At 53.8% G+C, this 25,882-nt stretch overlaps 3 protein-coding genes and 1 long non-coding RNA gene across 7 annotated transcripts; 1 reads left to right on the forward strand and 3 right to left on the reverse strand.

Annotated features, from left to right (window-relative positions):
- Positions 1-2,797: 2,797 nt before the first annotated feature.
- LOC123600704 lies at positions 2,798-3,937 on the reverse strand. The gene is made up of 2 exons (XR_006713766.1): positions 3,561-3,937; positions 2,798-3,025 (listed from the first exon to the last, which is right to left on the reverse strand). It is a non-coding gene; the product is annotated as an uncharacterized LOC123600704 (long non-coding RNA).
- A 3,934-nt stretch (positions 3,938-7,871) lies between these two features.
- Positions 7,872-10,465, reverse strand: APOA4 (apolipoprotein A4). The gene is made up of 3 exons (XM_045482908.1): positions 10,309-10,465; positions 9,793-9,919; positions 7,872-8,997 (listed from the first exon to the last, which is right to left on the reverse strand). Exons 1-3 carry the CDS (start codon positions 10,355-10,357, stop codon positions 8,025-8,027), a joined length of 1,149 nt encoding a protein of 382 aa, XP_045338864.1. The 5' UTR covers positions 10,358-10,465; the 3' UTR covers positions 7,872-8,024.
- Positions 10,466-15,779: 5,314 nt separating this feature from the next.
- On the forward strand, positions 15,780-18,508 carry APOC3 (apolipoprotein C3). Of its 4 annotated transcripts, none has more exons than XM_045482911.1 (5): positions 15,780-15,906; positions 16,169-16,298; positions 16,526-16,587; positions 16,754-16,877; positions 17,963-18,508. In XM_045482911.1, exons 3-5 carry the CDS (start codon positions 16,533-16,535, stop codon positions 18,084-18,086), a joined length of 303 nt encoding a protein of 100 aa, XP_045338867.1. In that variant the 5' UTR covers positions 15,780-15,906; positions 16,169-16,298; positions 16,526-16,532; the 3' UTR covers positions 18,087-18,508. The 4 variants fall into 4 exon arrangements, with proteins under 4 accessions (XP_045338867.1, XP_045338866.1, XP_045338865.1 ...); XM_045482910.1 differs by having other exon boundaries at positions 15,781-15,906; positions 16,521-16,587; XM_045482909.1 differs by lacking the exon at positions 16,169-16,298 and having other exon boundaries at positions 15,838-15,906; positions 16,521-16,587.
- Positions 18,509-20,664: 2,156 nt separating this feature from the next.
- APOA1 (apolipoprotein A1) lies at positions 20,665-22,675 on the reverse strand. Its single transcript, XM_045482925.1, has 4 exons — positions 22,605-22,675; positions 22,357-22,419; positions 22,008-22,161; positions 20,665-21,350 (listed from the first exon to the last, which is right to left on the reverse strand). The coding sequence occupies exons 2-4, from the start codon at positions 22,397-22,399 to the stop codon at positions 20,747-20,749; spliced, it is 801 nt and encodes a 266-aa protein (XP_045338881.1). The 5' UTR covers positions 22,400-22,419; positions 22,605-22,675; the 3' UTR covers positions 20,665-20,746.
- Positions 22,676-25,882: the final 3,207 nt, after the last annotated feature.

Below are 25,882 nucleotides of genomic sequence, written 5' to 3' on the forward strand. Positions count from 1 at the left end.
TTCTGAGTCAACAAAGTGCTGGTGTGCCAACAGAGATAAGGGTTTTCATTGTTTATTTGTTTGGGTTTTGTTTACACATACCCTTTTCCATCTCCAAAGATCTGAGGCTACTGGCAGTCAAAATTGAGATGCTGATGATGATGATGATGGTGGTGGTGGTGACAGGACCAGTGAAAATAAAAATAATAACACAAAACCATAATCTGATAAGACACAAGATCTAAAAGACAATCACAGAGGCAATTAGGTATGAGAAAATTGTAATTGTTGACTTCATGTTGGTTTGGGTTTTCTGGAAGCCCATGAAGCGAGAAATTCAATCAGTTACATTATTGTCATACTCAGAAGAAGGAAGTGCACCAGACTCAAACAGAAAATAAAGCTTTTCCAAACACAGAATAGCTAACTAAATATCCCCGTGGGACTTTATATACAGGGACCTTAGAATTGTAGCAAAAAGTCCCTGGTCATTGGCAATTTTGCATAAGATCAAGGTGAGGTTGCCCAAGTATCTAAGCTTCTGGTGGCCTGACAAGATCTATGGCTGGAACCAAGAGTGCCTTGGCATGTTGAAGTGGGAAGTCCTGTCTATTAAAATATTAACATTAATAGCTTTTTATTTTGTTAATATGTAAAAGACTAGTACAATGTAGAAAAGTATAAAATACAGAGAAGCACAATTATATATAATCACCCATAACTCCACCATCGGCTCTTGTATATTCTTCCATATTTTTTTTATCTAGGCATATATTTACATTCATTTTTGACAATTCACTTTTATAGTATCAAGCTGTTCAGTAACCTGACTTACCTTTTCAAGAGCATATCATACTTATACATCCATGTCAATACATGTTCACTCACAATATGATTTTCAGTGGAGGTGAATACGGACATACCAATGATTTAACAATCCCCTCTTCTACATTGTTTTGTTTTTGACTTTTAAAACAGCACTGCAATGGACATCTTTATAGCTAAATGCATGCATTCCATGGTTATTGCCTTAACATAATTTTTAACATAATTTTTAAATAGGAGAACATTTTCTGAACAGATACATTCCTATTCGCAAACCCTTTGCAACAATTCTGAAGACCTCCCAGGTAGGTTGGAACCAGTGGCTTAGACCTCAGAGGCATAGATGCACCACAAAGCTCTCAATGATCTTCCATCTATGCTACTTTTGTGGACTTTCAGATAAACATGGAAAAATGAATGCATGTATCTAATTTCACTTTTTTCTGAAACCTCCCTCAAACTATGGTAAAGAGATTTTTTTTTAAGAAAAGACTTAGACCCATAGGACCAGGAAGGATAGACGAAAAGGTGCCAGCAAGATAGTAAAGGTAGAAAATAGGCAGACCCTTTGCAATTGATTCAGCAGTCCTGAGAGAGCGGATCGTAAGTTGGCAGTGGGGAAAGGTGAGTTCCCACCTTTTTTTTATCGCACTGAATTAACAAAAGGCTTAAGGAATTATAGTAGATCTGCAGCTAGCCTACGTTGCACCTGTGTGTGAATTAGAACTAACCTCCTCATTCTCAAGACACACTACTGCCATCTGCCAGAAACTTGTCATAAACAATACACAATTCAATAATGTCCACAGTGTGAGAAAGGTGTCCTCAGAATTGGGCAGTGCACAGCTTGTACAGACATACATAACAGCACTGAACACAAGGCACCAGTTACCACTAGAGGTGAATGAAGAGGCTGTTGTAACATAGGAAAGATTGGTTGAAATTATTTAAAGAGCAGGTAAAACTTTAGCTCCTTTATCTCACCTTAGCAAAGACTGGAGGTTTATTTTCTAAAAAGGGAAAAACTAAAAAAGAAAGTCAGGCAGAGTTGAGAACAGGGATGCTATGCTAGAAAGAAAGGGATTAAATCAAAAGATGCCCTCTGAATGCTGAGCCCCATCCTGCTTCTTCCACTGAGCCCCAAGAACACTGGTATCCAGGCCTTTACCCTCCAGGCAGGAAAGTGAGAGAAACTTCCTAAGGACACATGACCAACTCAAAAGGAAATACCTAAATATTTCTACATTAGGAGTTCCCCAACTAAACATTCCAGAGGATCATCCTCCAACAGTGAGGCTCACAGCCAATGAGTGCCACTCATGTACCTGGAGCTTCAAACCAGCTTTAAAATCCTGACTCTTAAATTTAAGCAGACAAGCAAACATTACCAGTTGTTTGAGGACAGATCCTAATGTGAAAGATAGAGACCCAAAACAAACATTTCAAAAAGAACTTGAAGAAAACCAAAGCTATACAGAAAGAACACTTAAAAATACCATGAATATTGGGGTAGCTGGGTGGCTCAGTCAGTTAAGAGACCAACTCTTGATCTCAGCTTGGGTCTTGATCTCAGGGTTGTGATTTCAAGACCCATGTTGGGCCTGTGTTGGCCCCGCATTGGGCATGGAGCTTACTTAAAAAAACAATACCATGAATATAATCAGAGAGTTAAATATATCACATCGATGAAATAGGAATAGGGTATTATAAAAGAACATTCACAGATTTTTTTTAACAAGATCTTGCAAATTAAAAATAAGGATGCAGAAACGAAAACCTGAATAGAGGGTAAGGAAGTCCACCAGAAAGGAGAGCATACAGAGAAGGAAGACATCAGAGAAAAAGTAAGGAAATTAGATGGCTTGTCCAGAACTTTCCTAGTATTGGAAGAGATAAAGAAAAAGTGGTACAATCAGCTTGTAAAACAATTCAGCATGACCTGGTAAAGATGAATACACACGTATTGTACCACTGAGCATGAGACAAAGATTCATTAAATTTGTTAATTTATTCAACAAATATATATTGTGCACCTGCTAGGTTCTAGTCATTGTGCGAAGCACTGATCATATGAGAATAAACAAGATGGGCGAGACCTCTCCCTTCTCAGAAACCAACCAAAATTGTTCATCCCAAGGCAGAGGTGAAGTATGGCACATCTCTGGCTCAATTTTGTCTACAAGGTTTGGGGCTCCATGCGAGGAGTGTCTGGGTAGGTTTCCTGTGGACAGAACATATATATAAGGGGATTATAATTATTCTGTGGCTCAGAAGAGAAGCAAAAGTACCACCAATGCTGTATTGAGAAAGAACAAGTTTAAATCTAATAATCTTTAACAGAGGGGTGCCTGGGTGGCTCAGTTGGTTTAACATCCAACTCTTGACTTCAGCTCAGGCCATGATCTCACAGTTGGTGAGTCTGAGCCCCACGTCGGGCTCTGTGCTGACAATGTGAAGCCTTCTTGGGATTCTGTCTCTGTCTCTCTCTGCCCCACTCCTGCTTTCTCTCTTTCTCTCTCTCAAAAATAAATGAAAATAAACTTAAGAAAATAATCTTTAACAGAGTTGTCCAAACATAAAACCAATCGTCTGGGTAGATGGCAAGTTGGCTGTCAGTGGAGGTGTTTGACGCTAAACAGGATTGATTCACTCAACCGAGCGGTGACTGTGTGCCAGGCACTGTGTGAGGCATGTGTATTAGTCAGCTATTCTGCATAACAAATCACTCCCAAACTTAACATCGCATGATCTCTCACAATTGCTGTGGGTCTGTGGCTAGGCTGTGCGGTTCTGGTCCAGGATATGTCATGAGGTTGCAGGCAAGATGTTGGCTGGGGCCACGGTCATCCGAAGGCTTGACCACACATCTGTTTCCAAGGTGACTCACTCACGTGCCTGGCAAGTTGGTGCTGGCTGTTGAGCAGGGGCTGCTGTTCCTCTCCGTGTGGCCCCCTCCCCAGAGCTGCTTGAGTGTCCTCCCAACAGAGTAGCTGTCTTCCCTCAGAGTCAGTGATCCAAAGGAGAGCAAGGTGCGAGCCACAAGGCCCTTTTGACCTAGCCTCAGGAGCCATACACCGTGACTTCCATAATAGCCTATTGATCACACAGGTCAGCCCTCCACCCATGAGAGAGACCACACAGGGCGTGAGCCAGAGAGGAGCATCAATCTCAGAGCCATGTGGCAGCCTGGCCACCACAGTCTGTACACACAACGGTGGAGGAATGGGGTACCTGTCTGTGTAGAGTTGTGTTCATTTGCTAGAAACAGTGTCAAGGAATTGGCCCGAGAGACAAGGCGATTCCCTCCAAACCTCAAGTCCTATGATTTTGTGCACAGGTCCTAGTTTTTCAGTTACCTCATCACTTGCCTACTGTCTCAGAACCAGCTGCTCAAATCCTCTTTTTTTTCAATGTTTTATTTATTTTTGAGAGTGAGAGCATGAGCAGGAGTGGGAGGAGGGACACAGAGAGAGGGGAACGGAAGATCCGAAGCAGACTTCGTGCTGACAGCAGCAAGCCCGATGCCGGGCTCAAACTCACAAACCGTGAGATTGTGACCTGAGTTGATGTCAGATGCTCAACCAACTGAGCCCTGCAGGCGCCCCTCAAATTCTCACTCTTCTGACGTGGGCAATTCTGGGGTCTCTAACTATTTCCCTCCATTATTAGCTGCTAATTGTCACACGGTGAGATAACCATGGTTCTGTCCTCCATACTTTCAGACAGAGAAGTCCCCAGATAACCCCACACTTGTGGTTTCTCTCCCCAGAACATGCCATCACCTGTGCGCCCCATCCTGGGATCATGGGGTGTCCTATGATAACACCAAAAGAACACAGCATCCCCGCTGTTTTTGACTGGGCTGCAACAATCCCTCAACAGGAGTAAGGCCCTGTGGGTTCAGGAGGAGAGCAGGCCCCACACCCTTCCTTTACCTTGTTGTGCTCTCCTCTCCCTAATCAAGGCCGTTCCATCACCAGACACCTCAGGGGTAGTGACCTCTCTGACGTTCTCAAATGACCTCTGACCTTTGAGCTTTGGGGATGGGTGCAGGTGTGTGGCTAGCGTCTCAGCCCAGCCCACACCAGGGCTGGCTGACACTCTTTGGGGGCACTAGCCCATGCCTGTAGAGGAGTCCCTCACATCTGGGTCACCTGAGGGGCCACGGGGGGTTGGGGGAGCTTCAGGCCTGAGATTGTGCTGGGCTCTGGACAAACTGCACTGGGCGATATTGATGTGGGCTGTGCAGAAGTCCAGGAAACACCCCCTACCCGGCACTTGCAGGGGACTCTAAGTACATGGTTCTTCTGGGTTTAAGTGTTCCAGTCTTGCTATGTGGTCAAGCCTGGATCCCGGAGTAGCTCTGGTGAATATTTATTAATTTATTTGTTTGTTTGTTTGTTTGTTTATAGTTTTTAAAGTAATACTATTAGGATGGCTATTATTAAAACAACAATAGAAAATAACAAGTGTTGGAGAGGGTAAGGAGAAAAGAGCCCCAGTTCCCTGTTGACGGTAATGTAAAACATTTGCATGAAAATATGGCGTTTCCTCAAAAAGAATTAAACATAGAATTACCACATGATGCAGCAATTCTGATTCTGGATATATACACAGAAGAATTGAAAGCAGAGACTTGAAAATAGCATAATAGCATTATTCACAATAGCCAAAGGGTAGAAACAACCCAGGAGTCCATCAATGATGAGTGCCTAAACAGAATGTGGTCTATACATACAATGGAATAGTATTCTGCCTTTAAAAAAAAAAAAGAAGTAGAAGAAGAAGAAGAAGAAAAAGAAGGAGGAGGAGGAGGAGGAGGAAGAAAATATTCTGGTCCAGGCTACCACCACATGGATGAACCTTGAAAACATTATGGTAAGTGAAAGGTGAAAGAAGCCAGACACAAAAGGACAAATATTGTATGATTCCCTTATGCATATTCTCTAGAACAGGTCAACTCCTAGAGACAGAAAGTAGAGTAGAGGTTACCAGAAGCTGGCGTGGGGGGTGATAATGTGGAATTCCTTAATGGATACAGAGTTTCCTGTTTGGGATGATAAAGAAATTTTGGAAAGGGGCACCCGGGTGGCTCAGTCGGTTAAGTACCTGACTTCGGCTCAGGTCATGATCTCATGGTTCGTGAGTTTGAGCCCTGCATGAGGCTCTGTGCTGGCAGTTCAGAGCCTGAAGCCTGCTTCGGATTCTGTGTCTCCCTCTCTCTGTGGACCTCCCTCACTCACACTCTGTCTCTCTCTTTCTCTCTCAAAAATAAATAAAACATAAACAAATTTTTTAATAAAAAAAGAAATTTTGTAGATAGCAGTGATGGCTGTACAACATTGTGAATGTAATTAATGTCTCTGAATTATATAATGGTTAAAATGGTAAATTTTATGTTATATATATATGTGTGTGTGTGTGTGTGTGTGTATTTTTTTACCACAGTAAAAAGGTAATACTAAATAGTATTTTAAAATCCCAATACTATGTAAAATATATGAAGTGGAAAGCAATATCTCACCTTTCTGAGATGAGCCCTGATGAATTTACCACCTAAACTTTCAGATTTCTTTCTACCATGGAAGTCAGATATCAAGAATCGAACATGATCCAGCAGAACCCATCTGCCCCTTGTGTGGTGGGCATCGCCCCTGCTCTGTGGGGTTCTCGGGGGCTGGACGGCTTGCTTGGGTTTGAAACTCCGTTCCACCACTTGTTACCTAATGTACCTTACCATTCTGAACTGCCTTTTCCTTATCTGCTGTATCTTCAATGTTACAGTTTGTTGGGAGGAGTATATGAGTCAATGTACATATACCATGGGGGGCTGGGGGATTTTGTTGTTGTTATTGTTGTTTTGTTTCAATGTTTATTTTTGAGAGAGAGAGACAGACATACAGACAGACAGAACGTGAGTGGAGGAGGAGCAGAGAGTGGGAGACACAGAATCGGAAACAGGCTCCAGGCTCTGAGTTGTCAGCACAGAGCCTGACGTGGGGCTCGAACTCATGAACCGCGAGATTATGACCTGAGCCGCAGTCAGATGCTTAGCCAACTGAGCCACCCAGGTGCCCCTGTTTTTGTTTTTTCGATATTTATTTATTTTTGAGCAGGGGCGGGCGGGAGCATGCACAAGCGGGGAAGTGGCAGAGAGAGACAGAATCTGAAACAGGCTCCAGGCTCTGAGCTGTCCGCACAGAGCCCAACATGGGACTTGAACTGACAAGCTGTGAGATCATGACCTGAGCTGAAGTCAGATGCTTAACTGACTGAGCCACCCAGGCACCCCTCTACTGGGTTTTTTAAAAGCACCTAGCACTAGGGAGCGCAGAGTATCTGCTTTATTGCAATGCCTGTATTATAGCTTTCTGCCACTGGACATTCCTCATTCCCTATTTTCCCTTCTGTAACCTCCCTTCCTTTCCTACTATTTACCACCGCCTCAAATGCCTGTACGGGGCATGCACAGAATCCATTTCTTTCCAGCCTATTCCTTAACGTTTCCTCTTTAGCAGCCAGCATGGAGTACCAAATACAATTCTCTCTCTGAGAAGAATTTTAGGTCTAGCTGTTGAATTACCGGACTTTTTTTTTTTTTTTTTTACCTCCTTACACATTCACGTACAAATATACGTATGTTTCTTAACGGGGTTGTATAATGCATAACATCCAGAACCTGGCTTTCGTTTGCTTAAAATATCTTGGACATCCTCTCATAAAGACATGGATTCCCCAAACCAAATCAGAGCATTCTTCTTGTACTTGGGAACTCACGAGAGAGCGAGCCCCGTTGTCAGAACATGTATGAAAAGGGTGGGTAGAGCCGGCTAAGTGAATATTTCGTCTTTGGATAACGTGTGACATCTTTTTCCACCTCTCCTTAGGGCACCCTCGAAAGCTCTCTCAGCACTCCCTGCCCTCACCCCTCCTGCAATCTCATCCCCCCAGCCCTTTGTGTCCCTCAAAGTATCCCCTGCCGGCCCCTGCCAAGCTTTGCCAAGCCATGATTTTCGCCCGCCTCAGGCCCACCAACGCCGAGAAGACACGCTGGGACCAGACCGGACTAGTTTCTCAGCAGCTTTATTGAGTAGCGAGAGGTAGTGTCTCTTTCCACTGGACATGTGTCCTCAAGCTTGTACAAGAACTGCCTTGGGACAGACAGACCGGAGGCCGGGCAGGGCAGGTGTTCCTGGTAGCGCGGGAGCACCAGGGACAGCTCAGCTCTCCAAAGGGCCTGGCGCCTGCTCCTGCTCGGGGAGGGCCAGAGGCACGTCCTGGTTCTCCTTCTCCTTGAGGGTGCTGAAGAAAGAGTTGACCTTGTCTCTCAGGTCCTTCTCCAGGAAGCTCAGGTGGTCTTCCATCCCGCCTGCGTAGGGGCCCAGCTTCTGCCTGAGCTCCTCCACCTGCTGCACCAGGGCTCTGTTGAAGGTGTCGCCGTAGGGCCCCATGTTGCGGCGGAACTCCTCCACCTGCCGGTCCAGGTGGCTGTTGAGCTGGGCCAGCGACTCCTGCAGTCCCTTGGCGTTGTCCCTCAGCTTGCCGCGCACGTCCTCGGCCACCGGCGCCAGCCTCTGCCGCAGCTCGTCGGCATTGGCCGTGATCTTGGCCTTCAGCTCCTCGGCATTCTTCTTCATCTGGAAGGCCAGCCCCTCGAGCTGGTGGTTGAGCTTCTCCTGGACGTCCTGCGCGAAGGGAGCCAGGCTGCGGCGCAGCTCTTCCACGTTCTGGTCGATCTTGACCTTGAGCTCATCGGCGTAGGGCGTGAGATGCCCCTTGAGCTCTTCTATGTTCTGGTCGATCTTGGCCTTGAACTCATCTGCGTAGGGCGTCAGTGAGGACTGCAGGTTGTCCACGTTCTCGCGCAGCACGGTCTCCATGCGCTGCGCGTGGGACGTCAGGTGGCGCCGCAGGTGCTCGGCGTGAGTGTTGACCTGCGTGCGCAACTCATCCGCGTACGGCCCCAGGCGCTGCTGCAGCTCGCGCACATTGTCCCCGATTTTCTGGCTCACCTCGTTGGCGTGGGGCAGCAGCCGTGCCCGCAGCTCCTCCAGCTCCTTCCGAATCTCCTCCTTCAGCTTCTCCGAGTCTTTGGTCAGGCGTTCGTGCAGCTCAGTGGCGAAGGGCACGAGCTTCTTCTGCAGGTTATCCGCATAGGTGTTCACTTGCCCGAGCTTGTCCTGGAAGAGGGCACTACAGAGGAAGGACACAAGAGGGCCACCGTTACACTTGGCATTCCGTGCCAGGACCTTGTCTCCTTATATACCTGCCTAAGACAGGTGAGTGTTCAAGGGTACTGAGTTCACCCAGCTCGGCTCTGTGGCCTTCCCTGCGGTAGACCATGGTTTGAGAGGGTGGATGCCATAGACTAAGTTATTACCTTTTATCTCTGAGTCTCCCCCTGACCTTGAGTCACAATACCCACCTATCATCTGACCTCCAGGGGTTTGCTTTCCCCTCCCTATCTGTGAACTAGAAAGGGCAGACTTTGAAGTCCTTCCCAGCACAGGTGCACTGAATGTGCACATTCAGATCACATTCATTGATAGGTTGTTAGGCTCTGGACCCCTTCCAGTGTCTTTTACGGATTCAAAATACTGGTTTCCCTGCACGTGTCTATCCTCACAGGCTCCCCAGATATCCCCACGTCCCTTCCCATGATGTCCCAGGGGCCCGTCTTTCTGGAACGTGTTAGGACCCAGCTCCCGTGACGTCTCCCTCCCTCCCTTTCTTCCATGCATCTCAATGCTAAGACGTGGCCATTTGGCACAGTCTAGAAGGTTAAAGCAGAAGATTCCTTAGGGATTATCAGTCCAACCCCCTGTCTGCATGTGGATCCCAGATCCAGAGATCTCAGGGCCACTGGGTGAGTTAGTGGCAGGGCAGTGGGCATCCTAAGCCCAGGTCTCCTGCCTCTGAGCTCAGCCCTTGGCTGCCGCATTGCATGGCCTCTAAGAAGCCCCACCCCACAAGTCGTGTCTTTCTTACTTGAGCTGCTGGGTGAGCTCAGACTGCTGGAGATGTTCCACGGCTTCCTTGGCATTGTTGCTCAGCTGACTGAAGTAGTCCCACACCACGGTGGCCACCTGGTCGGGACTGACCTCAGCCCGGGCACCTGGGCAGGAAGCAGACAGTGATTCATGAGGACCTATCTCCTTCCTTGCCCCTCTGCACCAGCCCCTGAGCTGCAGACCAGCTGATGGGGGGGGGGGGGGGGGGGGAGGGGGAGCCTGACCCCTGATCTCCTCCTCTGTTAGAAGCTTCCCGAGTTAGAAGCTGGGAAGTTAGAAACTGGGCTGGCACTCACGCCAGCGGGCAGAACATTCTCAATAGGCCAGCCCTCCTGTGAACCGAGTGGCAAGTGGGCAGCCTTCTGCGTCCAACTGGGGGATGACAGGCATTTGGAACCGTCCTGTTGCCTGGGCCTCAGACTCTCCATCCTGCCCACTCGATGCGGCAGAGGGTCCTGCCCAAGAGCCCCATCCAGAGGAAGCTCCTACTCACCTGTGACAGCCACTAGGGCCAGGGTCAGGACCACAGCCCTCAGGAACATCCTGGGCTTCTCGCCAGGCTGCACTGGATCCTTTCTGGAATCAGACGGCGCAACGGGAGAGGCTCTCAGGCAGCTCCACCTGTGCTGCTGTCCGAACTGACCAAAGCTCGGAGCCAGCCAGCCATTTAAACTCCCACCAGTCTGCCCTCCCCGCCTCCCCCCCCCCCCACCCCCCGTGTGACTCCACGCTGGAAGATGACACATTCCCAGGAAGCCTCTTGGACTTTTGTGACTCTAAGACAACGTGGAAGCTGACAGTGGACTGAGGCTTGGGCAGCAGTCAGAAGAAGCTGTTCTGTGCTCATGCCCCGCCCAGTATGAAGGGAGGGTGGGGAGCCATGAGCTGTGGACGGCAAGAGGCCCAGGGAACCCCCGAGCCAGGGAGGGACTGATGCCCCAGGGGCCCTGCTGACAATTCTGGATCTGAGCCAGGTTTGGGGAGTAAAGTTCACACCTCCTCTGTCTGCCTCAGGGGAAAGAGTCCCCTGCCCCGCACATTTCCCAAACTGATTCCATCTCAGAGCACCAGACACTAGACTAGGACATCCAGGGTCACAGGGACAGCAAGCTAAGATCCAGAGCTCTGGTCAAGGTGCGCCCAGGAGGAGGGCGAGTGGGCAGGTGGGTGGAGTGGGCAGAACCCTGTATTGAAAGGGTTAATTAAAAAAAAAATTTTTTTAATTCATTTTTGAGGGAGAGAGAGAGAGAGAGAGAGAACACGAACAGGGGAAGGGCAGGGAGAGAGGGAGACACAGAATCTGAAGCAGGCTCCAGGCTCTGAGCTGTCAGCACAGAGCCCAATGCAGGGTTCGAACTCACAAACCGCGAGGTCATGACCTAAGCTGAAGTCAGACTCCCAACCAACTGAGCCACCCAGGCACCCCTTGAAGGGGTTGATTTTAAGTGTGCTTCATGTCCCGCTGCTGCCCAGCTGTGCCACCTTGGCCTAGTGACTCAACTTGGCCAAATTCTGAGCGTCAGTTTCTCCTTCGAACACGGGGTTGCTGGGCATAATAAATGAGCTGTTGCTCGTGCAATGGGTGTAGCACCTGGCTCAGAATAAGCACTACGCAGTCGTTGTTGTTGTTATTAATAATAACCTTGTTTTCCTGATTGGGGCCCTGGCAGGGGGTCCAGTAGAATGCTCATCCCTCCAGAGAGAGGGCAGAGTCAGGCCCAGCCCTCTAGGGATCACCAAGGTGGGGTACGATGCAGGGGGAATGGCTCCCAAGCTTAGTCACACTCCCTGGGTGGGAGCAGTCAGCCTGTGCTGAATCTCAGGACCTGAGCCTCTTAGGGGACTTCTCACTGGGGGCCGGGGGATGGGGGCAGGAGGTCTTCTAGGAGACTTCTATCGTTCTCTACAATGAGGTCATACACACGATTACAGAAAGCCATCCACCAAGAAGACAACGCGGCCTGCTCTGCATGGGCCCCTCTGCTAGACCATGCCACCTGCAGTGACTGTGAGAGGAAACTCATTCCCACTGCACTGTTGGCTCTGATCCGAGAGCACAGGGCCCGACACGCGGGTGGACTCCTGGCCACCCGCCATCACAACAGCCCACAGTTGTGTTAACCCTGATTTACCGGGCCTCCATTTTTCATACTCCAGAAGTGGCTTGATGTCTCATGGGATTAAAGACAGCTAAGGCCTTCAGCCTCTTGTGCCCTGCCGTGTCCCCATACTGCCCGCGGTCGCCTCCAGTCTCAGGGAGCCCCGCCTTCCTGGACAGCTGTCCCTATCTCGCGGTAGTTGTGAAGGGCTCAGATTCTGGAGTCGGACTCCATGGGTTTGCGTCTGGGCTCCCCATTTACTGTCCACGTGACCTCGGGAAAATCTCCTAATCTCTCTGAGTCTCAGCTGCCTCAGCTGGGCGTAGAATAATGAGGAATCAGTGAGACAGTCTGTCACGCTGGGAACAGTGTCTAGGAACAGCACTAGCCACATTTCACCCTGCAAGCCTTACCTCCCTGCCACACTGGCCTATCGCTCCTGTTCCTGCTCCCCAGTCAGGCACAGTCCAGTCTCGGGTGGGTGCAAAGGTCAGTGCTCAGTGCCCCCATCCCTTCCCCCGGGGCCAGAGATGAAAAGAGCAATGAGTCACCAAGAACGTCTCAGCTGCAGCCTGACCTCTTGGACTTGGAGTGTGAACAACAGGTGCCCCCAGCATGTGACAGGTCCTGTCTCACTTGCCTGGGCGTACACACACTGGGAGTGTCTGTACCCCGCTGAGCATGTCTGAGAGCATCTGCCAGGACGTGCACAGATTCACATAAGTGTGCAAACACTTCAGCTGCCTGTGGGCACAAAGCTAAGGCATCTCGCTAAGGGACCGGTGCCGGCCTGTGCGACAGCCACAACCACGAGGGGGGTGTGCTGCTTCCTGACATGTCGTGGGTGGATGCCATTACTGAATGCATATGTTTCCCCAAGTCAGTGGGCACGTTTTGCATCAGTCTGTAAACAGATTTGCACCGGGAACAGGGGAAGAACGAGTGTCCAGTCTTACGGCGTTCGAGCCGCGGGCTCGGCCTCCGGCTGGGCCTCTGGTTCTCTTTGGGCACAGATGTTGGCCTCTCCTGCAGGACCTGACCCTATGAGACAAGAAACGGCCCCATGGGTGGACACAGGGGGCCCATGTGATGCTGGGCACATCATGTGCCTCTCTGAGCCTCGCTCTCCTTGTGTGTGCAATAGACGGCCCTAATGGTTGGTAACACAATGAGGTTGAAAGTCCAGCATTACAGCCACCCTCCTGTCCACCCCACAGGGACAAAACCAGGGGTCAGCCCAGAGCTCAGAGTCAGGAGGGGAGAGCTCAAGACCAGCCAGAGACAGGCAAGTCACATGGACATATTCCCCACAGATGCTCCACTCTGGCCCTCTCCACAGGGCAGAATTAAAGAGGGGTAGCTCCTGTTGTTGTTACAGGAAGGATCTGGGTGGGATAATAGGAGGAACTTCCAGCATGGAGAGGCATGGGGAACCAGATCCTCTGGCTGGCAGGGCTGAATCGGGGCTCCCCATCCAGCCTAATGGCAGGGGCATGGATCACAGAGGCTTGTGTGCTAAGCCTCGCCCAGACGCAAGGAAGCTAGTGAGGAATCAGCCTAGCCCTAGAGGACCAGTTTTGGCTCCAGCTGCTCAAGCCTCCCTCCCGCCCCCTCCTTACCACCACTGGGACTCCTTACAGCCAGTCTGCGGGCCAGGCCCAGAGCAGCCACCTCATCCCAGGGGAGCCAGCGTGGGATGGAGAGAGAGAGAGAGAGAGAAAGGAGAGAGAGGCAGCTTAGGCTGACCCCTGAGAGGGCCCCTCCCGAGATAGCCCTACTGAGACCCAAGCCAGAGCTGTCAGGAGGGCACTCAATTGTGCCAAGCCCTTTGAAAGAGGAAAAGTCCCAAGACTCGTGGCATGCCACACCCCTGCTGCATGGGCCCACACACCTGGGTTCTCTGCCCAGCTCAGCACGACCCTGCTGGGTCTCTCTGCCCCCATCTTCTGACCTCCCTGGCCTCAGGGGGCCCATTGCTACATGTGAGAGAGAGGACAGGTTCCTCCAGACCCTCCCCACACAGGGAAAGAGAGTTGGAGGGTCCAGGGCCAAGGGATCCAGCCAGCCCATTCTAGCAGGCGCAGGGACCGAGGACTTTGTACTCTGACCCAGCCTGGAACCTGGATTCCCACTGTGGCCTTCACCTCCGGGGCCGAGGGACAGGCCAGAACAGAAGAGTGACATGGGCACAAGTTGCTCTCTACCCTCCCCGGTGCGCAGACCCTTCAGCGACCTGATCAGCTTCCTTTCCTCCCCACCCCATCACCAAAATCTGTGCTCAGGAAGAGATCTGAAACTGATTTACTCTAAGGTCTGAGTGAATGATAAATCTCCAAGGGTCTCATCGCTCCAAGCTGCCTAGCACCAGTATTGGTATTTGAAGACCTGTATTCTGGTTTCCAGCTCTACCAGTGATGTGCTATATGTACTCGGGGACATCTCTACTCCTTTGAGCCTTAGGTCTCTCATCTACCAAATGGGATCGTTAATATCTACTTCGTACAAATCTATTTGCATTTTAACAGAATACAAGATCTAAGTCAAAGGAATGAACTTCTAATGGAGAAAGGTCCAGTCTTAGCAAACAAAGAATTCTGAGGGTGGAGCCAGGCCTCTTTCTCAGGCCTCTGATTTCACACCATGGAGTTAGTTGCTTTTTCCTGAGAAGATGGCTGCCTGCTTTCAAAAGCCCTATTTCCTCCTGCCTTCAGACTATGCTGTCTAGGGATAGACAAGGTGTTTGGGAGGAAGAAAGAGATTTATCAAGCCTGTTCCATGAACCAGTTGCTTTGTACATGCCTCATTTACTTTGTACCACAACTCTTGGCGTATCAGCACTCTATCCCCTTTACAAGAGGAGCAAATCGAGGCTCTGAGGTATTAGGTCTCTGTTCCTGGGTCATATGACTTAAGAGTCACAGGCATCGTTTGAACCTGGGATTTCTTGGCTTCAAAGTCTTATTAGCCTCCCTGATCCTGCTATCCAGGTTATGGCTCCTGTTGCGGGCCCAGGGCCACCTTACCCCGAGGAAGGTAAGGCCGAGTCCTCTCCTGGACAGCCCCTGCAGAGCTCCTCTGTCCCCTCTCCCCACCAGACTGGCCTCACCACAACCTCGGTTCGTTCCAGCTCCCCTCCCAGCCAGGGGGCTCTAAGGGCTGCCATTTCAAAGCTGAGGAAACCAAGGCCCGAGGTGAGAGGTGCTCAGCGCTGGCAATCAGTCCCAGTTGTCGCTGTCTGGGGAAGGCCCAAGCCTGGAACCCCAGCTCCTGCCCCAGGAAATGTTATCAGTGGGTCCAGAGGGCAAGGGGAGGAGGAGGGGGGAAAGGCCTTGGGCTCAGAGCAGCCTGTGCTGTTCTCCCACCACCCCCTGCCCTGGGCTCAGCTGGAGAGGCTCCTGGAGAAGAGACGTCGATGCAAGGGAGGGGGCTGTGTGGAGTCAACTGTGTCTCCCCTCCCCACACAAGCCTCTGCCCATAGGTCTTCGGTGACTTCACTCCCGACACCCCACCCCCATACTGAGTTGTTCTCAAGCCTGAAGAAGCCCATCACCTTCTCAATCCAGCCCCCACCCCTTCCAGGCTGTTTCCAGGGCCCAGGGGGCGGGGTGCGGGGAGGGACCTGAAAGGCATGTGTGAAGGGCTGCGGTGGCCCAGAGACCCCTGGCTTCTCCCCTAATGCCTTTCCCCTACCTCTCCCTGGGGAGCCAGGCCGCTTGGAGGAAATGGGGTATGCCTAGTCCCTGAGCCCCTCTGGGCTGCAGGGGTGGCAGGAGACCAGTGTGGTCACCGTGGCACCTAGAGATTTCCCAACTCTCCCAGCAAGCCTGGCTGCGTCTGGGCACCCTGCCTCGGGCCCTGGTCTAGACTGATCAGCAAGTGACCTTTGCCCAGCTCACTGGGCCCTCTGTGCCCGCTGTCCTGGAGACAATATAAACCAGGTCAGAACCCTCGGGTCTGCCTGCTCAGTTCATCCCAAGAAACCGCTGCTCCAGGTAATGCCCCCTGGGGAGGAGGAGGGTGAGGGAGAAAGGAGAGGCAGGATGGCGAGGGGCAGAGGATGGTCCCTGCCCAGACCGGCCAGCACAGGCTGGAGAAGAGCTTACTGGAGCCAAGGAAGCCCCGGGGCTAGAGAAGCGGCCAGCACCTCCAGTTGCACACTGGGGGAAACCGAGGCTCACGGAAGGCAGGGCACTTGCTCACAGCAGGACCGGAACTGGCTCCAAATCCGTGCACTTTCCCTCACTCTGTGTTTAGGACTGGAAGAAGCCTTAGACCCCAGACAGAAAAACCGAGGCCCAGAGAGGGACAGGAATCTACCCCAAGTCACACAATGTGTTAGTGGCGGGAACCAGGCCAGAACCCGGGTGCCTTGATTCCTGGTCTGGTGGGTTTTCTGCTCCGGCCCTCGGCCCCGCGCTCTCTCCCAGCCTGGCTCTGCCCGAGGCCCCTGGCTGAAAGCCCTTCACCTGCCGTGTTAGCTGGCAGCAGGCCCTCTCTCCTCCTGGCTTGACCCAGCTCAGGATCCACGGCAGGGGCCACACCACCTCCCCAGGGAGGACCAGAGGTGGGGGGCTTGGGGTACCCCTCTCAAGACACTTCCCCACAGGACAGAGGTGCCATGCAGTCCCGGGTCCTTCTCGTCACTGCCCTCCTGGTGCTCCTGGCCTCTGCTCGTAAGCAGCTCATGGGGACAGGGCTAGGGATAGGGAGGGGTGGGCAGCCGTCTGCCTGGAGGACCTGGGAATGGCTTGAGGATCCCACACCCTGGCCGGTGGCCGGGTGGAGGCGAAGGGCTCCCCAGAGGCCAGTCTATCTCACTCCACCCCGCTCTCCCGGCAGGAGCTACAGAGGGGGAGGACCCCTCCCTTCTGGGCCTTATGCACGGTTACGTCCAGCATGCCACCAAGACCGCCCAGGACACGCTGACCACCGTGCGGGAGTTCCCCGTGGCCCAGCAGGCCAGGTACACCCTCACGTCTCGGTGCTCGGCGCCGGCTCTGGGCTCCCTCCCGCCCCTGACTCAGCAGAGCCCGGGCAGTGGGGCCGTGGCTTGCCCACACCCACCGGGACCTGTGCCTCTCGGAGCCTCCGTGCTCTGGTCTATGGAACGGGGCCCTCACGGGGCTTTCTCGGGCTGGAGAGATGGAGGCGGGCTGTAGCCTTCCTTCCCCTCATCTCCTCCTCGCCTCTTCTCCCTTTGTGGGCCCTCCCTTCTCCAGGCTCTCTGCACGGCTCTAAGGAAGGCCCTGTTAGCTCTTGCTCCCACTCCCTTTTTCTGGTGGAGGTTGGCTGGGAGGTCCCACCCAATCCAATTTTCAGCCTGGTGTGTGTGTGTGTGTGTGTGTGTGTGTGTTTCTGCCTTGTGCCAAGACTTGGGGCCCGTGTGAACAGAAGTCTGTGCTTCCTCTCCCATCCTGCCCTGCCTTCTAGTCCTCTCTTCTCCCCTGCTCCCTTCCGCACCTCCACTGCGAATTGGCCAGCATTCACATAGCTGAGGCGCTCACAGAATTTCACAGTCCTCAGAACCGGCTGTGGAGTGGGTATTGTTTGTGCCATTTTGCACATGAGAAAATGGAGGCTCAGAGAGGTTAAGGGACCCCCCTCCGCCGCCCAGATCACACAGCTAATTCATCCTCTGAGGATTTTCCAAAAGAGAGACTGCTTCCCTCTGCCCCACCCCACTCAGAGTCACCAGGTTGTGCAATCCTGGCGGGCATCATTTGCCTCGAATAGAATGACAGCCCAGGCTTTACAAATCTCCCACTCAACCACTCCCCTCCAGCTGGCCTCAGACCCATGGTGACCCAGAGGTCTGCCCCACCCCGGAGAAACAAGCTGGACTTGTGCTAGGGTCCCATCACCCCCTCCAGCATCTCTTCTGCCTGAGGTGACAGCAGAAGGGGTCTTGGCCTGAGGTGTCAGGGGCGTTGCTGGAGGAGGTTGAGAGGGAGGGTGGAGAGGCAGTGGGGATACGGCAAGGGCCCCGCCGCCTTCACGTGAGCTCTTACCCCCACTCCCATTGCTTCCCCTTACTGATTTAACCCTCAGGGACTGGGTGACCGGTCGCTTCAGCTCCCTGAAAGACTACTGGAGCACGCTTACAGGCAAGTTCTCCGGGTTCTGGGATTCGACCTTTGCCGTCACACCGACGCCAGCCTCTGAAGCCAAGTGAGACCTTGACGCACCACGTCTTCCTGCCCATCCAGCCCGCTGGCTCCTTGGGCCATCCCAAAAGTCGCTTGAAAGTGACGGCATTCTCACCTTCCGCCCCACCCCAGACCTGGCCCACCCCCAAGCCTCCTGCCCTGCCAATAAAACTGGATGAGAAGCTGCCGCGAGTGGGACGTCCCACGCATGCCATGTGTGTTCGGGCGTGGAAATGGGCCAGGGCTCTTCTGTGGGTGGGCGCTGGGCTGCGTCCCACTCAGCCGGCCTGGGGCCAGTGCCCTATGCGCCCGTTAGCAGTCGGGTGGTGTCTGGGCCCAAGTTTCCTCATCACACGGAGGCAGGAGAACTCTGCTTCCACAGGCTCGTGTGGAGGAGAAGATGGGGTAAGAGGTCCGACAACACTTTGATAAACTGTCAGATGCTGTACAACGTGACTTGAGTGTGTGATCTGTGCCAGGCGCCGTGCCTGGCATCTTTGTGCCATCCGTCATCAGAGCTGTTACTGCTGTCTGTGGAGCTCTGTGGAGCTGACTCGCGCTACCCAGGCCGCCTGGCCCTCTCGGCCACACTTGAGGGAAGGAGGCTGATGGGGAGTGGCTGGAATAAGATACAACTAGGCTGTGGTTTGGGGGCCATCATTTTATATCAGCCTTAGTTTCTTATCTGTTAAGTGGGTGCAACAATGCCACCTCCACTGTAGATTGGTTGAATGAATGAATGAGTGAATGAGGCTGGGCAGAGCACCTGGCACATCAAAGTACCTTGTAAACGGTCATCCTTGTTGCTCTAGGCTGAGCTGATTTCCCCTTGGGACCAGAATTGGAGCCGGGGGAATCCGGCGTCTCAGGAACTAAGAAGGAACCCAAAGTTACCCAACAGAGGCTGTTTCCCTTGTGTCCCCACCCCCCAACAGATGTTCACATCAGGGAGTCCCAGAACCACAGACTACTTGGCAGGCCCTCGCTCTTCCAAGGAAAAAACCGAGGTTCAGAAAGGTGAAGGCACTTGCCCAATGTCACAGAATCAGCAAATGGCGGAGCTGGACCTGAAGCTCAGATCAGCTGCTCATATTCTGCTCAGCTGACACAGAAAAACACTTTGTTACTCCTACGCTGGGTGTCAGGAGGCTCTTTGGCACATCTGGCTGACATCAGCACCTCCCGCCCCATGTGGAGACATCTGCTCTCCCTTTGGAAATCCACCTGGGCTTTTCTTCTGGCCCAACCGGGCCAGGGATCCCAGCACCCACACCTGGAAAGTGTTCTCACCCAGATCTGGGCTTGACACCTATTACGGCTCTTGATGGCTAGGAACTAAAAAGCCCACTGCTTTATCCAGAAGTTTGCAAGACACGCTGGAGACGGGGGGAGAGGCAGGGGGCAAAAGGCCCCGTGGGGAGATGGCAGGGAAAGTTCCATCAGGGCACTGCCCAGATCTCTGATCTGTGAATCTGGGCACGCACATGGGGGTAAGTACCTGAGTGTGAAGAGGGGGCCGGCTGCACATAGGAGTGTGCGCTTGAGAACGTGCATGGGCCTGTGCACAGCCGTGTGAACTCGAGTGCCTGACCACACACTTTTTTAAAAAAAAGACCCAGAATGCGTCTGAAAAGGGCTACCCAACCCATCCAGCTCTTCAGCCCTGGCCTGTGACTTCCGGGTTCAGCTTTGTCATCAGTATCATGGATGTAGCGGCGGTGTACCCAGGATTTGGGGGAGGATGCAGTGAGATGACGGATATGAATGCATCTTAGAAATAAAAGTGGGCTAATTACCTGTAATCAGGTGGGGGTTATTGTTCTGACTCAGGCTTGGAGCCCCGCGGGGGGGGGGAGGGCTGGTTTACACAGCTGTGCTGGAGGAAACATCCGCTGCTTCTGGAAAGGGCGGGACCCTGAGGAGTGGCATGCTGCCCTTGTGAAAAAAAGAAAAGGGAAGCGTCTGTTTCCTCGTTTTTGGAATTCATCAAGAAAGAAGGAGCAAAGGCTAAGCTCTTCGTTTGAGCTCGTCCCTAATCCTTCCAGCCCCAGGGGCTCCTTGAGGCCCACCCCAGCCCACCTAGAGCCAGAGTGCTGGCGGGGCTCCTGGCCTGGCCTGGCCTGGCCTGGGTGGGGGGGGGGGCGTGACACTCCCCACCCGGCTGGAGCCCACTTCTCCCAGCAAAGCCAGCCCTGTTTCCTGACCCTCCTCCAACAGGGCTGCGGTTCTTCTCGCATGACGAGTTTTCGGGTTACTCAGCGTTGGATTGTCTGTCACCTTGCCTGGTCCTCTATGATTTCTTCTCTGTTTGGGCCTCCTCGGGAAGGGGACTCCATCCACTACCTCACTCCTAGCGGCCGGGTCACTCCTAGGGGCATGAGGACCCTGAGGGGCCCAGGTTCCGAGCTGATGGGCTCCGGCTCCCTGTCCCCTGGTCAGAGGCCCTGGCACGGTGACGTCCCCTCCGCCGCCCGCACCCCGTTCCCATTCTCCCCCCAAAAAAGAATTTATAGTTTTTTGGAGCACATTTTATTGTTTAAAAATCACAACTGAAGCCTCAACAAACACAAAAACAAAACAAAACAATGCAGCCCAACACGGGCGTCCCGCTTTGAAAACGTTTATTCTAAGAACTCGATCGAAGGCCAGGGGAGCCCGAGGCGGCCCCCCTCTGGTCCCGGGCGCGTCACTGAGCGTTCAGCTTCTTGGTGGCCTCGTCGACGATGGCCATTAAGCCGACCTTGAAGCTCTCCAGCACGGGCAGCAGGCCCTGGCGGAGGTCCTCCAGCGCGGGCTTGGCCTTCTCGCTGAGCGTGCTCAGGTGCTCGCTGGCCTTGGCGTGGTACTCGGCCAGGCTGGCGCCGCCGCTCTCCTTGAGCGCCTGCAGCCGCGCGGCCAGGCGCTCGCGCAGCTCGTCGCTGTAGGGGGCCAGCTGCGCGCGCAGCGCGTCCACGTGGGTGCGCGCGCGGTCGCGCAGCTCCTCGCCCAGCGGGCTCAGCTTCTCGTGCAGCTCCTGCAGCTTCTGGCGCGCGCCCTCGCGCAGCTCCGTGCCCAGCGGCGCCACCTTCTGGCGGTACAGCTCCACCTCCTCTTGCCACTTTTTCTGGAAGTCGTCCAGGTAGGGCTGCACCTTCTGCTTCACCTCCTCCAGATCCTTGCTCATCTCCTGCCTCAGCACCTCCGTCTCCTTCTCCAGGTTATCCCAGAACTCCTGGGTGACCGGGCCGATCTGCTCGCGCAGCTTGGTGACCGTGCTGCCCAAGGTGTCCCAGTTGTCTAGGAGTTTCAGGCTGAAGGGGTGGGGCAGGGAGAGCGAGGGGCTCAGGGGTGGCCTCCCTGCCGGGGCACCCCGGGCCAGCCCCGGGGCCGCCTGCGGTGAGCCCTGAGCGGCACCTGTCGACGTGCCGCAGCCCGGGGGCCAGAGCCCAGCCTAGCTTGCCCTACACACGGTGCCCACCAGGGCAGCCCGCCGTGCTCCCATCGCCGCCGCGACCCGTTGTACTGACGGACTGAGGAGTTAGTAAGAGACGAAGCCGGGCTTGCTGCCCAGTCTTGCCTGGCCCCAAAGCTGGGCCTCAAGGACCTCGTCTCCACACTCCCAGGCCGTCGTCGTCTCTGAAGACGGTCACCCCTGTTGCTGGGCAGGAGCGGGGCAGGTAGCTAAGAACGGGAAGGGGCTGGGTTACACTTGCAGGCAAAAGGCGCTGTGATTGCTGAGCCGGCAGCACAGATCTGCCCCTTGCTACGGCACTACCACATATTATTCTCCCTAAAATGAGTTCTGAGATGATGGGCATTTGGGGGATCCCATTCCTGTGTTCCAGGCCTTCTATGGGGCCCATGAAATAGGTGATCCGGCCATTGTGGCTACATCTTCCCACAGGCCTCTCTGTCCCCCAGAAAGCGCAACCCCTGCCCCTGCCCATGGCCCCAGGCTGGGTCCTTACTTCAGCTGTTTTCCCAAGGCGGAGGCTTCAAACTGGGCCACATACTCTCTGCCGCCGTCTTTGACTGCATCCACGTACACGGTAACTAAATCCTTCACTCGATCCCAAGGTGACTGGGGGTCATCTTGCTGCCAGAAATGCCGAGCCTGGCTCCCTGCAGGTGAGAGGGGAGACCCAGATCAGGCCTGCTCTGGACCAGGATAGGCGCTGAAATGCCAGGCTTGGAGGCAGGGAAGAGGGGGCAAGAAATCCTGCTCCCTGTGCCCAGGAGGGTGGCCCACAGGGACTTAGGGAGAAGGGCCCTCTGCCAAAGGCTGGCTTCCTAAGTTGGGGGGCACGGGGTACCTACCCGTGAGGAAGAGCACGGCCAAGGTCAGCACCACGGCTTTCATCCTGAAGGGACGTGGGTGACCTGGAGGAGAAGAGGGTCCCGGGCTGAGCGGGGCAGGCCTCTAGCGTGGAGGAGCCCAGTGTTCTCCCGCTCATTGTAGCCAGGGGTGGGGGCAGGACAGAGTGGGAGAGGGTCTCAGAACCCAGAGTCCCAGCATGGGGACAGTCTGGAGCCAGGACCCCCGAGCCTCAGATGGCAGCACTTACCTCAAGGGCTCCAGCCGTCTCTGAGCTGCCAGCTCTCCTAGCCTATTTATGTCTCCAGGCAGGGGCTGGGCTGGGAGGCTGATAAGCCCAGCCCAGGCCTTGCTGCTGCTCACTGGTCCTGGCGATGTGGAACTTAGAGTTCAAGGATCAGCTCTGTCCCTGGGGCCGGACAAATAGAGTGGGCAAACAGGAAGCTGCGGGGGCTGCAGGGCCAGGGATCAAGGGTTCAGGCGGGGGCCACGGGGTGGTTGCAGGCTCGCAGGTCCTCAGGGTCGGGGTCATCTGGACCCATCCCTTCTCCTGAGGGGGAGGGGGATATGTGCCCTCCAGTGTCTGTCGTGCCAGTGCAGCCGGGGAGAGGAGGGAAGGAGGCGAGACACCAGCTGGCCAGGGATGGCCAGGACTCCTCCACTCAGGAGATGCCCTCCCCACCGTCCCCTTGCATTCCAAGGAGATTATTTTGCACCCGCCCTGCCCTTCCCCTGCAAAGGCAGCAGACGGTCTTCCCACCAACACCCTGTTTTCTATTTTGTCCCAGCAGGTCAGCATACCTCTCTCCAGGCTCTTCCAGGCCTCCCAAACCCTTAGCCTAAGGGGACCCGTGGAGCCAGGGAGTGGCCTGGGGAGAGTGTAGAGGGAGGGCTCAGTGGCTCCCAGACTGAGATTTTGAAGACCTGGCATTTCAAAATGAATTCTAGAGACCAACTGCGAGTTGCCAGCTCTTTATTTTTGTCATGTAAAAACGTTACCCACTGCCCTAGCCACCCACCCAGACCCCCGTCTACCAGGACCAGCTCTGCAAAAAAGAAATGATTTTTTTTTTTTAACAGCCCACCAAAGGGCATAATGTCAGAACCAAGGACAATCTCTCTGAGCCTCGGTTTCCTCTCAGTAAAATGGAGACAGAAATGGCCGGGGTCGTCGGAGGACCGCGGGGGAGTCCTGTGAATGCAAACTGTGTGCTCACTGGCGTTGGCAGCAGTGTCCTCCACGGGTCCTCTCGGGAGGCCCGGGACCTCCAACACCAGGTCACCGACGATGGGCCCTGAGTCATGGAGCCTGTGCGGGACCCAAGCTGAGAGGGACACTGGGATCAACCCCTCCAGGCTCTCCTCCCTGCCATCTCACACACGAGGAAGTTGGAGAGAGTAGAATGAATTTGCCCTAGGTATCTGGTCTCTCAGCAAATTAGAGGCAGGACTGGACTTTGCACCCAGCTCTCTCTGGATGTAGACCCAGGATGGAAATGTGCCCTGCACCATCTACCCAGGAAATTCCCTAAACTCTGAACACCTGCCTGGTGCTGCTGTTGGCCAGGTCCCGGAGCTTCGGGGCCCCCAAGCCTCTGCCACTGTAGCAGGTCTCCTGCCCTTCACCTCAGACAAGGCGGCTTGGAGCTGGACAGCCCTAGGTTGGAGTCCCAGCTCTGCCATGAGTTAGCTGTGTGACCCCGGGCAACTTATACAACCTCGGCACACCTCAGTCCCTTATCTGCTGAATGAAGAAAACGATGGGACATGCCATCTCCTGGAGTCACAGTATGCGGAGTATGTCTGGCAGGCAGGATAATGCTCCCCAACCCCCCCCCCCACCCCCGCCAGTGATGTTCAGGTCCTCATCCCTGGAGCCTGTAACTCTTACATGGTAAAAGGGGCCATGTAGATGTGATTATAAGGACCTTGGGGTGGGTGGTTTTCCTGGATTATCCAGGGGTGCCCAATATCAGTAAAAGCGTCCTTAAATATACAGGAGGGAGGTAGGAGAAGCAGTCAGAAGAGAGAGGACAGAAGCCAAGTCAGAGCGATGTGACTGCTGGAAGGGGGCTGCAAGCCAAGGAATGTGGGTGGCCTCCAGAAGCTGGAAGAAGAAACATATTTTCCCTTACAGCCTTTGCTGACACCAGGAGTTTAACTTGGTCTGACCCACTTGGGACTTTTGACCTCTAGAACTGTACTCAGGTAATAAATGTGTGTTGTCTTAAGCACCACATCGGAACATCCATGGCAAAACTGAAAGGTAGCTGGCATTCAGTAACAGTTCTGTGTCCCAGAATCCCAGTTTCTGGCATTCTATCCCCTGGCTCCCACAGAACACAACTTGCACGGTCAGGCCGGAGCTAAGACCTCGGCTTCCAGAAGCAGAAGTGGCAAGTACTCACATTTTCTCTGTGTGGTTCTGACCTGCGGGTGCCGGGATGTGGGGCCTCTGTTCCTGTGCTGACCCAGCCCCAGGGATCCACGGGGCCCTGCAGAGAGGGAGGTAGTCTCACTGAGCAGCTGGCCTGGGCTGCCACGTGGCCAGCCCAGCTTTCCGCCCGAGGCTTAAAGATCACGGGGGGAGGCTGGTCCCCTCCTGGGGGCAGTTCCTGGTGTCTCAGGCCAAGAGAGGCTCCTTTCTTTTTGGGCGTGCAGCTCGCCCCAGGCAGCATGTGGGGGACTCAGAAGCTTACGGGCTGGACTTCAAGCTACCTGCCACTGTTCCACCCTTCTCTTTGGTTTATTACTTAGGTGCTCATGATGGCTAACCCGAATTCCAACATTTGTGTAGTTCGCCAGTGGCCACAGCACCTTCACGATCGTCCCTGGAAGGCTGGGCAGTCAGATATTTTCGCTGTTGTCTCGCCTAGCAGTAGATGGCAGCTCAGAGCTGCCCGTGGCTTCCAGCCATTGGTGTCTGGTGCCATCAGGAGCAGGACTCAGGAGGCCTGGCTGGCCACCTCGTGTTCTGATCAGGGGCTTCTCGGTTTCCCAGCTCGGGGATCGCAAGGCGTCGGGCTAGGGAGTGCTGGTGATGGCATCCTAACAGGCGGGACATTTCCTTTTCTACTGCCCTTGCTCACTAGTGTGTCTGCCCCATTTCATCGCAAGAGGTTTGCCTCAAACTAGTCCAAGCCCCTCATTACTCATAGTCTGGAGAGGAAGCAAGTCCTCTGCATCTCAGCGTCAGACAGGGGTCCAGCCAGTCCCTGCTGGAGGCATCAGGTGCCCACGGGTTGCACTAGCTGTGTAGTAAAGGTCCACCCATGTAGGCCCTTAGTCCCAGCGTGCTTTTTCCTTGATCTCAGGCACCTCCAGAGTGACCATTTGTGGAGCGTGTCGCCAAGGGGCCAGCCGGGAGTGCTGCTAACTTGCTGCATGAGTGGATTTTGCTCAGAATGATCAGCGACTCATTTCACAATTTGTGTCCCAACGTCGTACTGGTCACTCTGAACTGGGAGGACTCTGTCCCCTGCTAGACTTGGCACATAACAGACACTCAACAAACATTTACTCGATGCG

This window comes from Leopardus geoffroyi, chromosome D1 (genome assembly GCF_018350155.1).
Source record: "Leopardus geoffroyi isolate Oge1 chromosome D1, O.geoffroyi_Oge1_pat1.0, whole genome shotgun sequence".
Taxonomy (NCBI): Eukaryota; Metazoa; Chordata; class Mammalia; order Carnivora; family Felidae; genus Leopardus; species Leopardus geoffroyi.